General features: G+C 39.6%; 1 protein-coding gene across 1 annotated transcript in view; it reads right to left on the reverse strand.

The window, feature by feature from the left end:
* The window catches only part of TWF2 (twinfilin actin binding protein 2), an 89,123-nt gene that overhangs the window by 23,164 nt on the left and 51,754 nt on the right, over positions 1-14,205 (reverse strand). The window contains exons 3-5 of the mRNA XM_060765853.2: positions 13,282-13,460; positions 6,880-6,975; positions 3,883-3,987 (exon numbers count right to left, since the gene is read on the reverse strand). Coding sequence (XP_060621836.2) covers positions 3,883-3,987; positions 6,880-6,975; positions 13,282-13,460 — 380 coding nt within the window. The remainder of the gene's footprint in view (positions 1-3,882; positions 3,988-6,879; positions 6,976-13,281; positions 13,461-14,205) is intronic.

Genomic DNA, 14,205 nt, shown 5'->3' on the forward strand with positions numbered 1-14,205 from the left:
CAAGTGGTTGGGCATGGACAGAGCAAGATAACATCATGCTCAAACCACCAAAAGAAAGTCTTGTAAGGATGACAAAGCTTGCCATCATGTTTTTGTTAATTATCTTATTACTTAATGTTTGAACTTTACTAATGTTAGTTAATTAAAGGGATCTTTGATTTGCAGTGACAGCGTTATTTTGGTGAGTTGGCCTCCCGGAGAGGGTGATAGTAGTTAGCAGACAAGAGAGATATAAATTGATTATATATTTAAATACACAAAGAAAAGAAGATAGGATGTAACTTCAATTTTGTGCCCTTTCTTTTTTACTCTTTTCTCTCTCTTCATTTTTGTGTACTTTTAATGTATTTGAAAAGCTTTAACAAATTTTCCAAAGTAAAAATGACAACAAGTGTGAAGAATCCAACCAATCCAATTTATCCAAACTAAATGGCATGGCTAGGAGGGCCCTCTCGTTGCTATTCTTTTGTCAGTAGGCAAAGTCTTGTTCATTATAACAGGCTTTAATGAACATTATTAAAGGTTTTTAAAGGTAATAATAATAATAATAATAATAATAATAACAACAGTAACTTTATTTTTGTACCCCGCCTCCATCTCCCCGAAGGAACTCGGGGCAGCTTATATGGGGAAAAGCCCGATCAACATAGTTAAAATAGCACATTTAAAATTCATAAAAACAGCAACAGCAAGAGCTTCTTAAGGCAGGGTGTACTTTCTAAAAATTGTACTTAAATATTTTTATTGTGAGTTTGAGGTTCGCTTTAATGTTCCTAATAATTTAATTCTGTTGTAATATTGCTTAGAAAAATTACACTTGCTATAAGTTAAATTTTTCCTCAAGTTCTGTTTTTAAAAAAAGATGGCAATTATGCTTATATGATACTTGAGCAGGAAGGATTGGGGGATAATTACGCGTGCACAACACCCACTATTCCTTGAGTGAAAAACAGATATGAGCCTATTCACTGGCCACGTTTTCCTGATGTCACATTATCCCAATCAGCTCGAATTCCTGCCTTTTGCACTCTTGCTTCCTTGCTCTCAATCACAGGGAACAACCACATTTCTTCTAGCATTTCTCATACTCCCTCCAACGTACACTTGGGGAAGCCACCTCTTCCTCTCATTTTATATGCCTTCTTTTACAGAAGAGAAGTTCCCGGCTGCTTTCACTCCTTCCCTTTTTATGGATGCTACAATTCCCACCTCCAGGAAAGTTCTGGCTGCGTATCTGTGTAATGACATTGAGAAGCTTGTTTTAGAAACAGGGGAGGGAAATGTCTGCCTCCTGTCTGCTTTTAAACTTTTACATCATCCCTTCAGCTTTAGAGGATACTATCCTCAAGGCCTAAGTGAACATAAATGAAAATGCAGGATGTTGTACATTAGTTGCTAATCCTCACTGATCCAAGCTTCATTCACAACCGGGACACAAGAACTTTAAAGCTCAAATTGTGACAGGTTAAAACTGGTTGTGGTGCACTGTAACAGAGCAAGAGACAAACAGAAAACAGTGCTTAGACCAGAATGTGAAACAGGAAGAAAAATACCAAGTGATGCATGTTATTCTTGTAATAAATGGGAAAATTGTATTAAATTGTTGTTATATTATCATCTTTACTTTGGAAGTTCGGGATTCAAATTCCTTACACCTAAAGGCCATTGATTTCAACAAGCTATTTCTACAAAGGACAACAGTTTTGAGTCCAAAGCTAGGAAACATTTCTTTTTATTTACAGCTACCAGAATCCTTTAACAAGAATGTAAGGTTAGACTCTGGAAGGTATAACCCAAAAATGTAACTTTTCTATCAAGCACCAATCAGCAGATATCATGTGTGGACCACAATTTCCTATAGGCCTGTGGTTGTTTTAAGAGTTGTCCCCCCTGAGTCCCCCCTCAGGGGTTGAGAAGGGGAGGGTAGAAGTATACTAAATAATTTTTTTTTGTCGTGTCAGGAGCAACCGCTCCTGTTGTGAGAGAATTGGCCGTCTGCAAGGACGTTGCCCAGGGGACACCTGGATGATTTTTGATGTTTTATCATCCTTGTGGGAGGCTTCTCTCATGTCCCCGCATGAGGAGCTGGAGCTAATAGAGGGAGCTCATCCGCCTCTCCCCGGATTCGAACCTGCGGATTCGAACCTGCGACCTGTTGGTCTTCAGTCTTGCCGGCACAGTGCTTTAACCCACTGCGCCACCGGGGCTCCTTACTAAATAAATTTCTGAGTCTTTAGACCAGTGCTTCTTAAACCATGCTCCTCCAGCTGTTTTGGACTTCAACTTCCAGAAATCCCAGCCAACTTAGCAGCTGTTATGAATTCTGGGAACTGAAGTCCAAAACATTAGGAGGAGCACAATTTGAGAAACACTGTTTTGGATAATGTAGATTTACAGAATTCATTGTCACATTTCAGTTGAAGAATCAAGAATGAGAACACCTATATCAGGAATGCCTGGGACTAGAAGTGCTTCTGATTTTCTCAAATTCTGGAACATTTGCATATACGTAATGAGATATCTTGGAAATAGAACCCAAATCTAAACACAGAATTCACCTCTTATACACATAGACTGAAGAGAATTTATACACAGTTTGCTTAATAATATTTTTATGCAAGAAACAAAGTTTGTGTACGCTGAATCATCAGAAAGCAAAACTGCCACTACCTCAGTCACTCATGAGGATAATTTGGGTTTTTAAAGCATTTTTGATTTCTAGATAGGGGATACAGTACCTTAAAACCACCATGGGGTTCCACAGATAGTTAGAATGAACTTCCTCATTGTCTTTGTTTCTTATGTGGAGCTACCCCACTACACTGGCAACAGTGTCACTATGAGAAGTATCCACTTACCATCTAGAGCAGTGGTTCCCAACCTCTGGATTGCCAGGTGTTTTGGACTTCAACTCCCAGAAATCCTCACCATTTTACCAGCTGTTAGGAGTTGTGAGTGCTGAAGTTCAAAACACCTGGAGGACCAATGGAACCATTGATCTAGACAGGCATCCTCAAACTCTGGCCCTCCGGCTGTTTGGGCCTCCAACTCCCAGAATTCCTGACCACTGAACAAGCTGGCTAGGGCTTCTGGAAGTTCAAGGTACAAAGAGCTGGACAACCGGGGTTTGAGGATGCCTGATTAGAGGAGCAGGCAATCCGCTGGTAATAAATTCATTCACCAACACTCAAAAACTATTCTGCCTCAGTGAAGGCTAGGATACAACTTGGAGGATGTTGCAAGGTTTACAGTGTAGGCAGGACCAGACACCCAGACACCAACCCTGTTGAGGGAAGGAACAACATGTTCCTCTGACACTCAGCCAGAAATACATCATAGCTCGGAAAGTGATCTGGCCCATAAGTAAGCATTCATTTTGGACAATACGGCTGACAAAAATGATGGAAAGTATATGACTATTTCTCTGCACAGAAATACTCTGGAATCAGCCAAATAAAGGTAATAAAATAAACATGACAAAGCTATGAGGAAGGAAATGGACAAGAAAATCAAATTACTGCCAGACAGCACATTTATAATGATTGATGGTAATTCTATTTTTCTTATCCATTTCCTCCTTGCAGTCTCCTCTTTCCTACAACTTATTTGTGAAATCAGAAGCCTTTCCCAGGCATTTCCAAACAATGTCATGCAGTTCCCCTTCCTTTAGCCAGATCTGATGGCCATTTTAATGGTGTCCAAAACGGAATCAGAAAAGAGAACACTGCCATGACTGCCTCCTTCTGCTGTCACCATCACAGCAGCAAAGCCATAACTGCCAATTTTAGTCTAATAGATAAGTTTGAAATCATGCTGCAAGGGCTAAGACCGTCAAGGGAGTAGGAATATAGGGATAAGTGTCACAAGCTACTGTTTGCTCACCTCATTGATACGGATCTGCTGAAGCTCTTGTTCAGCTGCTGTCAGAGGAGCTGGAGCAGAGCAGGACGACACATGCTTCTGGTAACCACTAAGTGAGACATCTTCCTGAAGGGGAACGAAAAAAGAGACATAGCAACCACAGATCTAGTTCAAGTATGACCAAGCCAATTGGCATCTTGAGTTCAATGATGGAAGAAACATGTGATATATACATGGGCATATTCTACTAGCAATGTTATGCGTATCTTCAGGCGACATATTCCTTATCAGCTTTCTGACATGATGGACAGAGTGCCACGGGAACCATCTCTCTCTATATGATCCTATTAGAACATTAAGGCTTTTGAGGGAGGCTCTCCTCTCTAAGCCCCTACCTTTTCAGTCTTGTTTGGTGGAAACAAAGGAGAGTGCCCTCTAAAGTGGATGCCCAGGCTTCAAAACCCCTTCCCTAGAGAGGTCAAGATAGCGCCCCTCCTTGCTCTTCTTCCACTGGCAAGGAAAAAACATTCCTATCCTATTCTATGAGACTTTTGTGATGGGCTTTTAAGAGCATTCTCAGGGTTCTTCTTAAGTTTTTAGATTTTTTAAAAATTGATTTTTAAGAAGGCTTGAACTTTATAGATTGTTGAACTATTTTTATACGACACACATCTTTCGTATGATTTTTAACCTGTACCAGTTTTAATAACTTGAAAGCCACCTTGAGTCTTACAAAGGAGGGGAGGCTTTGTGTTTGACACATGATGTTTGATATAGCCACGTGAAGTCTGGAAAAATGTCTCCAGCTTAATTAGGAGTCATACGGTACTACTGCTGAGAAGAAAATACCAATGCCAGCAGATAATGGGCCACAGGTGGTTTGTATAACCACTGGCCAAACAGATATGTAACTTGAAGATTCCTCCCATTAGCTGTAAACACACAGTTGTGGAGAGACTATCACAAGCGCAAGAATATTTTACAACAGCCTCATTTCATAAGCACTGCTGCCACCTCATGGATCTTTCCTTAAACCACAGGACAAAGAAAATATTTGTTAGCAAACTAGATTTTGCCACTTATTAATGTATAAAATGATCTTACATTTCATCAATATGACAAAGTCCAAGATATGAAGAGATTGCTGTACACATAGAAATCTATGCAATTAGATGTGCCTGACTGACACCCAAACAAAGGTTCCTGAATTTGACAGGAAATTTATATACCTCATTTTAGTTTTTCCTTATGAAGAAAAAGACAGGATGACTGACAATTAATGAAACCTGCAAGCTCCAACTCTGATATCTGTAAATTTTAGCCTATAATGCACCCCTCAAAATGACTAAATAAACTTTTCCTAAAAGAAATATGGAGCACTGGGAAATTCCACTATAGTTGCTTGAATAAAGTAATGGTAAACGTTTCTCCTGACATAAAGTCTAGTTGTGTCTGACTCTGGGGGGTGGTGCTCATTTCCATTTCAAAGCTGAAGAATTGGCATTGTCCGTAGACACTTCCAAGGTCATGTGGCCGGCATGACTGCACGGAGCGCCGATACCTTCCAGCTGAAGCGGTACCTATTGATCTATTCACATTTGAATGTTTTTGAACTGCTAGCAGTGGGAGCTCACACTGCTCCTCAGATTCGAACCGCTGTCCTTTCGGTCAGCAAGTTCAGCAGCCCAGTGGTTTAACCCGCTGCGCCACTAGGGGCCCCTAATGGCTTGAGTACTATAAATGAAAAGAATTATTAGGAAGAATAAATACAAGATATGAGGGAAACTATCACATTTATGGTCCACTTGCCACAAGGGCCATCCCATGTTACACAGACAATTCAGATTGGGACCCCACTCAGAAATCCTGCACTGACAACGCATTCAAACTACATATTAAAGCATTTGGGGACTGTGTTTCAGTCATCTTTCACTCTCATCCCACCCCATGGGAATCCAGACAACACAGAACTTGCAAGGCAGGTACATTTGAGGAAAATAGTGGGGAAAGGTAGTATTTCAGCCTGCCTATCTATCTAGCTATCTAGCTATCTAGCTTTGAATAGCACAAGGAAGGGTTAACACCCTTGTGATGTTTGTTTTGCCATCTGTGTCCATGTTCAGAAGATTTCACCTCATTTTTTGTCCCTGTGATAATTGAACTTTGAAACATTTGGCTTGTTGTGGAAACAAGGATTGGAGATAAAGCTTCAGTGGAGACACCTTGTCCTCATGATAATGCTTTCTGGAGCAAATTTCCCTTCCTGTTCTCTCAGCCCGGTTCTTTACTAAAGCCGGCTTGAGTCCCTTTCGGGGTAGAGAAAGGCGGGATACAAATAGAGTAAATAAATAAATAATTATGAGTCATTTGTAAGTCGAGTGTTTGTAACTTGGGACTGCCTGTATACATTTTCTACATAGTTTCTTCTCCTCCAATCTTAAAGAAGTAAAAGCTATTGGAGAATTATATTCTAACTTCTAGATGTAGAGTTTTGAGAAATATGGTATACAACACCAATAGTATAATGTCATTCCCCAAGAATGGCATTAAGTGGGAACTTGAATTTGTCAAATCTCCAGTCCCTAATTTAGAAAAGTGGCAATCATTCACAACATTTCTCATTCTTATAACAGGAAGGCAGTCTATTGAGAAATCACTGGCTTTTGGGCACAGTTCTTGACTCCATTGCAAGAATGAAAAAGGAGTGGCTTGATTTTTGCTGAGGTTGCTATGGTTTGCACAAAAAATGTATTTATGCAAAATGACAGGTGTTTCCTTTATGAAGAAAAGCACAAATACATCATAAGCACAGAAGGGCTGGACAGCTGATTAAAAATGCAATTACTCCATTAAGTGCCTCTAATTCTCAATTTCTATGCAGTGAGGCACCAGCTGTTGTGAATTTGTGCAGTTCATTCAACAACACTCTTGCAAATGTGAAACTTCTCCTGAGAGTAGCAAAAAATACCTTGTAGGGGAAAGATAATTTGGCAGGCAAGTATGAATTATCAGCCCTACCTTAACTGTTCCGAAAAGTTCATCTTTTACGTGTCCACCTCCAAACTCTTTCTTCACTGTTGCTCTGGTTGCAGCATAAAGCATTTTCAGTCTAACCTGGTCAGACAAAGAAAGAAAGCGAAACACCATTAGTGATTAAGGACAAGCCACTCCATGCTCCAGGAACTGATTTATGGCCTCTGTCAATCTTTCAGCACCAGATCACAGTGGTCCAAAAAGGCTGGAAATGCTGGGTCATTTGTGCTTCTGGGACTTAGTTTGAAGAACCCTCCTTATTCAAATGAATGTCTTTATATGTTTTTAGAAGTACAGCACAACCCATGTATCCATAGGACCAGTACCTGTTTGAACAAGCATTTGGAAATTCAGCATAATAATTGAATATGGAATTAGGAAAAGTGAACATGGAACGGCTTTTGGAAAATGAGTTAACAGGAAGTCATTGGTGATAATTTATTTATTTATTTACGACATTTATATGCTGCACTTCTCACCCCGAAGAGGACTCAGAGTGGCTTACAAGATATATATACATACAATACATTATATTATTAGTATAGTACAATATCAGTATTATATATTACTATATTGTACTATATCATTATATTGCAATATTATTAGTAATATTACATGTAATATAAAATATATAATTATAATATCATATTATTAGTAGTATTATATTGTATTACATTATAATATTATATTATATGTATATACAATATATTATATTATATTTATTATATTATAATCATAGCACAGGAGACAAGGTGGAACTGTCCCCTGGCCCCTTCTACACACTGTCTTGCCAGAGAAAGGAAATATGCCACACATTTGATCAATAAAGAGCAAGTAGTTTACTCTTCATAAAGCAAAATAACTATATGGTTATTATAATGTGCGTTAAATGTTTTTAATTATGCTTTATGAACAGTGTGGCATCGAATTGTTGCCAATGTGTGAGCTGCCCTGAGTTGTCTTCAGGCTGAGAGAGGCAGCATACAAACGCTATAAATAAACAAATAAAAACATATTTATCCACGTCCATCAAAATACGTCCTCTCTTAACATTTTCTATGTCCTCAGGCATGACTATGGTATTCATATATTGGAAATCTTTCATTTCCACATTATTTACAATTTCATGTAACCACGTAAAGTGCAGCAAGTTACCCCTCCCATGCTATAACTGTTGTCAACTTCATGTTGTAAGAAGTTGCATTCCTCAGAAAAGTTTTTTTTTAATTACAACTCCAAGACTCCTCCAGCACTGAACTGTCTTACATGAGTTTACACTGGCTGTAGAATGCATTATAGGGCAGTGTAGATGGGGATTTGGTTACCAGTGCTTGGCCCATTTTCATGCATCCAAGCTCATTTCAACCTCTCTCACAATGAAGACTGAAACTGGAAGAGATACTCTGAAATGTTTTTAGAATATGTGCATACACTCTAACTTCCAAACAACAAAACAATTCAAGGAAGCTCAAAAATGTGAAATCCCAATAAGTCTTAAAAACTGAATGCAGCGTAAGCTGAGCAGAAATACCAAAATAAATTAATATATTTTTTGTTAAACAACTTGACAGAAAGCCTTTGAACTCAGAAGAATGTGAAAATCACCCTATAAAGGATTTCCTTTTCATTCAAAGACCAACTGAAAGAAAGAAGGACACAATATACCTCCCAGGGAGTGAGTTGCACAGTTTTGATACGACTGATGAAAGCAAGCACCCAGAGGGAGGTCTACAAAGTAAGATCTTGAGATATAAGCAAAGTCCTATGGAGACAGCAGTACTTAAGGCACAATAAGCCCTTGCAATTTAGAGTAGAGGTAGGCAGAAAGTAGATCTGGATCTTGTGATCCTGGGTATCTGAATCAGATTGAAAAGCATTTTAACTTCTACTTGCTTCACAATAACTACAAAGGAATAACACACACACACAGTGCTCTAAATAATGCTGAGAGCAGGAAGGAATTAATCAGATTTGGAGGGGGAAAACAATTTTGTTAGTTCTTCTGGATCTTTCAGCAGTTTTTGACAGCCATTGACCATGGCATTCTCCTGGACTGCCTGGTTGGGATGGGACAGGGAGGCATTTTTTCAGTGGACCTATTCCTACCCAAAAGAGTGAACTCAGAAGGTGGTGCTAGGAGACTCTTTTTCAATCCTTTTAGGCCATTTATCAATGGAATCCCTCAGGATTCGGTTTTATCCCCTATGGCAGTGGTTCTCAACCTGTGGGTCCCCAGGTGTTTTGGCCTACAACTCCTAGAAATCCCAGCCGGTTTGTCAGCTGTTAGGATTTCTGGGAGTTGAAGGCCAAAACATCTGGGGACCCACAGGTTGAGAAGCACTGCCCTATGGCATGTATGAAATTGCTGGGAAAGGTCACCCAGAGTTTCAGGGTTTAGTGCCACCAGCATGCTGATGACACTCAAGTAAGCTGTTGCAGTTATAAACAGGTATTTCTTGTCAGTAAAGAACTGGATGCAGGAAAACAAACTGAAGCTTAACCCAGAGATAACCCTGAAGACCAATTGCTTGAACACTGTTCTCATCCTAAATATCTCTGCATCACCTTAGATCAAACACTAACATTTAGGAAACACGGTATGAACACGAAGCACAAAGTAGCTGAATGCAATAACATCCTGTGGAAACTTACTGTTAGCTCATGGGGTGCAGACCCAAAATTAATAAGAACATCAGCACTGGCCTTGTCTTACTCAACTGCTGAGTATGCCTGTCTGTTTGGAACAAGTCTGCCCATGCAAAGCAGGTAAATATAGCACTGAACAAAACGTGTAGAATAATCAAACCTACACCTGTTGATAGACTCTATAAGCTAGCTGGCATTGCCCTCTGCGATGTGCAATGTGAAGTTGCTGCCAAATGTGAGAGGAAATAAGGTTGAACACTGTGAAAGCTATGCACTGAATAACTATCAGCCTCCTCCCAGTAGACTCAAATCAGGGAAAAGTTTCATGAAAACCACAATTTCCCTCAATGTTCCACCAGCAATAGCAAGAGTTTCCCTTTGGGCAGGTAAACCAGGAAATCCCAACTGGATACCCCCCCCCCCCCGCCATGGGGTCTGCAAACCAAGAATGGGCAACCTGGAAGTCCCTGAACAGACTCAGAAGTGGAGTGGGCAGATCAAAAGACCACCTGGCAAAATGGCACTTCCTAGAAGAATCGTCCACCTTGTGCAACTGTGGAGCAGAACATACAACTCAGCATCTGTATGCTTCCCCGCAATGCCCTGCCTCATGCACAGAGGAAGAACTGTTTAAAGCTTTGCCCGTTCTTGGTCTAAAATTATTTAGCTGCTTGTGTTCCCTGTATTTTATCAGTTTTATACTAGTTTATGCAATGCTTTTGACACAAAATAAATAAATAAATAAATAAACCTTGAACAGTTAAAGGGTAGATCAAAAAATCCCTATTCAATCTGTGCTGGATGAATTTAAGCACGCTCTGAAGGCCCACAGTTTGGACTCATCCTAAGAGTAAGCCCTGAACCTGGCTAATCATATTTGAATGGTGGTTAGGAGTGTATTTGCACAATTTAAACTGGTACACATCCTGCACTTTGTTCTAGGGACACTTATTTGGCCATGGTGACACTCACTTCAGTTACACATGGTTTTAATTACTGCAATGCTGTCCATGTGGGAATGCTCTTGAAGAACAGAAACTCCAGCTGGTCCAAAGAGATGAACCCAGACCATTAACGGGTTTATTACAGAAGTGCATGTGTCCCTTTTTACAACAGCTCCTCTGGCTATAAGTTGGTTTCTGAGTACAATGCAAAATGCTGGTTGTGACCTGTAACTCCATACAGTTCAGATCCAGGGTATATGAAGGAATGCGTTTCCACCCCCATCCCCCATGAGCTTGTCTAAGCACTAAGATTGTTGGAGGATGCACTTAACTCGATCCTACTTCCTACTCTGAGATGGTTTGTGCAAGTACTTGAAAGGGCCTTCTCTGTGGCTGCTCCCAGGCTCTCTTCCTAAGCAGGCATTTTCTTTCCTAACCTTTTCTCAGCAGGTGAAGACCTTTTAATTCCAGCATGACTGTTTTAGCTGTACAGTAGATGGCTTAAGAACGGCCATAGTAGGACATTCTGGCCATACTCCACCCTTGTTCCCCTGTACAGCTAAAACAGTAGGCAGGTACTTCTTGTCTGAATGGCCTGCAAGATTCAGGCAAAGCAAAATTTCTTTAGCTGTCCGCCAGATGGCAGGATCGCTCTAATATGAGAAGAGATTCTAAGACTAAGAGTTCTGCAAAAATCCTGGTAGAAACAAGAAAAGTGCCAGGGAATGTGCTGAAAGAATGAATCCCTCAATACTTTCTCTCAACACTGAAATAATATTTCCTATGATGTCGTCACATGTTAACCCAATATTTAGGATTTGGAATAGGATATGTGTGTCTGTATCGGTGTGTTAGAATACAGCAGATTATTCCTGTGGTTGCTGTTTTTATAGGTAGTTAATGCATTAATCAAAAAATAGTGAGAAAGGCTATAATTAGAAATCAGTAACTTTCCGTATGTAATAGGCAAAAAAGTCCTAATCAAAGGCCTGTTTGGTCCTAGGCATTGAAGATTCTTACCTACCATTGTGAATGCCATATGACTCCCATTTTGTTCTAAAAACAACAACATAGCAGCACTGTGAACATAAGTAATCATTATATGACACTAGTGCAATGCACTCAGTGCAGCTCCCCCCTTTAAGGCTGTACATACCATTAAGCAAAATAAGCATGTACTTAGAGCTTCAAAAGAAAGGGGGTCCCACATACATTTTCCCTTTGCTGAATTTATCATGGACCATATGATGCAAAACTGCAGTGGGTGCAGCTGAACCAGGTTCCACAAAAGGGGGCTCAAAAAAGTGGAGGAAAACTTTTCAAATATAAATAAAGGGGAAGTATGCAAAAAAAAAAATCCCATTTTACTGTATATTTTGATTCATTTTGAAAAATAAAAAATGATGGTTTATTATTGTTTACATTTTGAAATAGTTATATGTAGGGCACCAAAATCTTTTATGGCTGGTCCAGAATGCTTCTGAGTGGAGCAAACTCTCAGCAGCATGTAGGACCTCTGATGAAGACACAACGCTGGTTATTAATTAGCTATAGGACCAAGTTAAAGATTTTGCTGGGAGTACCTAAAACCCTTTGCAACTTGTGAGTTGGTTTACCCAAGAGATCCAACTCTACCTAACAATCCTGTTTGTCATTAAGGTCACTTCTCCCATTCTCTACAGTTCTTTGGAGCAGAGCATTTAGCATGGTGGAATCCATTCTGCAGAATACTCTTCCCTCAAGATTAAGCACACTGACAACTCTTATTTTTATGTGCATGTTGGTAACACCTATTTTGTCCAAGCCCTCCTACACCAAGCTTGCCATGCATTTTTGGGTTAATGTAAATATTGATTCCAAATAAATACTGTTTTATACTGTGTGTTTTATAATTTTGAGCAATGCTTTGAAATCTTTAGATGCCAGTGGTTTACAAACATGTGCGTGCCAAGAAACAAAGACAAAGTAATCCCAAGGGAGTGGGGGGAGTGTGGTGAACATTTGGTGTGGTCAAATTTCTTGTAGTCAATCACATGTTGAAAAACATGAAACAAACAGCAGATACTAGAAGGAGGAAATGATTGAAGTTTTTCATTTTGAACTTCATTATTTTTCACCAAAGGAAACCTATATTAGAATGAGTGAATTTGAATGCACTTGCCTAGTAATTATCAGCATTTACAGAACGAGAGATAGGGTCTTCTCGGTGGTGGCTCCTCGGCTATGGAACACCCTTCCCGTAGACATCAGGCTAGCCCCCTCCCTGTTGATATTCCGCAGGAAGCTAAAGACCTGGCTGTTTAAGAAGGCATTTGAATAGAAGTGCAATGACTGGTAACTTGACCATGGAATGGAACAACGGAATTGGATTGTGAACTTGATGATGAGACGACTCGGAATGGCTTTGTAAAAATGTTGATGTTTTTGATGAGATGTTTTGCTAATGATGTACTGCGGATTATTTGTCACTATGTTTGTATTTTGCACCTGTTTTTCTATGTTGTACACCGCAATGAGTTGCCATTAGGCTGAGAATTACGGTATATAAGCGTAGTAAATAAATAAATAAATAAATAAACATTACTGAATATATCTAGATACAAAGCAATAGGCAATCTACATGCTTCTCAAGAATACTACTTCCCTGAGTGGTATAGGAATGTGTGAAACAGCTGTTCCAGAAAGAAGCAGTTACCATACCCTTTAATCCTCAACCCCCACACGCCAGGTAATTATGAACCTTAAAAAGGGAACTTACATAGAGTTTCATTTAAGGGAAGTACAATCAAACACTTACAGGAGAATTGTCAGGAGACCAGGAGATAAAAAGCCACTCATAGCCCTGTGCATTCTGCGTGTCCAGGCGGTAGAGAATGTAACATGGTTCCAGTTCATCCAGCAGCGGCAACACAAAAGAGTCATAGTCCTTATCCCACCGCCGAGAAAGTTCTTTGTAGGCTCCAAGCACCAATTGCTCTAAAAGTCAGGGTAGTGGGAAAGTAAGGACAAGAGAGAGAAAATGCATAAGCAAAAGAAATGTCATACTTAATATAGCATGGTAATAAAAATAATAAACTTTATTTATAACCCCCCTATCTCCCCAAGGAGACTCAGTGCGGTATTCAAGCCAGAAAAATTTACAACACTCAAACACCCTTGGTACAGCCCACATCTTCTTGGTTATAATAACGAGCACCTAATGTTTTGTTCCTTATAAGAAATGTCCAAAATGCTTATGGTTCTGTGGTGGCTGTATGAAGAAAAATAATAATTATAACTTAATGAACTTAATGAAGTCTTACCTTAAAAAGGGATTCTTAAAAGCATGAAGAAGGAATTCTGGTGGTGATTCTCTAGAGGAAGGGAAAATGACAGCTGGCATGGAGGGCAGGAGGCTGGAGGCCTAATCTTTTGTCAATATTTGAATAGGCCAAGAGCTATTTGCGGAAGGTCACAAAGGTTGGTGCCAAGCACAAAGTTAATGATTATTAATCCAGGGAAGAAGCGAACATCTGAAGATATGGTATAACAGCGCCACCTCCTGTCTGGTTGATGTAAATAGCAGGCAATTAAATACACCTTTTAATGGGTCAATTGAAAGGACTAATATACTATGAATATATTGTGAATGTATTGTGAGGGAAATTAAGAAGAATTAATAAGGAAAATGCTTGTTTTGAATAAATTGAAGAGATATATATGAAGACATATGTATGAGGAG

The sequence above is a fragment of the Anolis sagrei genome, chromosome 2, assembly GCF_037176765.1.
Source record: "Anolis sagrei isolate rAnoSag1 chromosome 2, rAnoSag1.mat, whole genome shotgun sequence".
In the NCBI taxonomy this organism is placed as follows: domain Eukaryota; kingdom Metazoa; phylum Chordata; class Lepidosauria; order Squamata; family Dactyloidae; genus Anolis; species Anolis sagrei.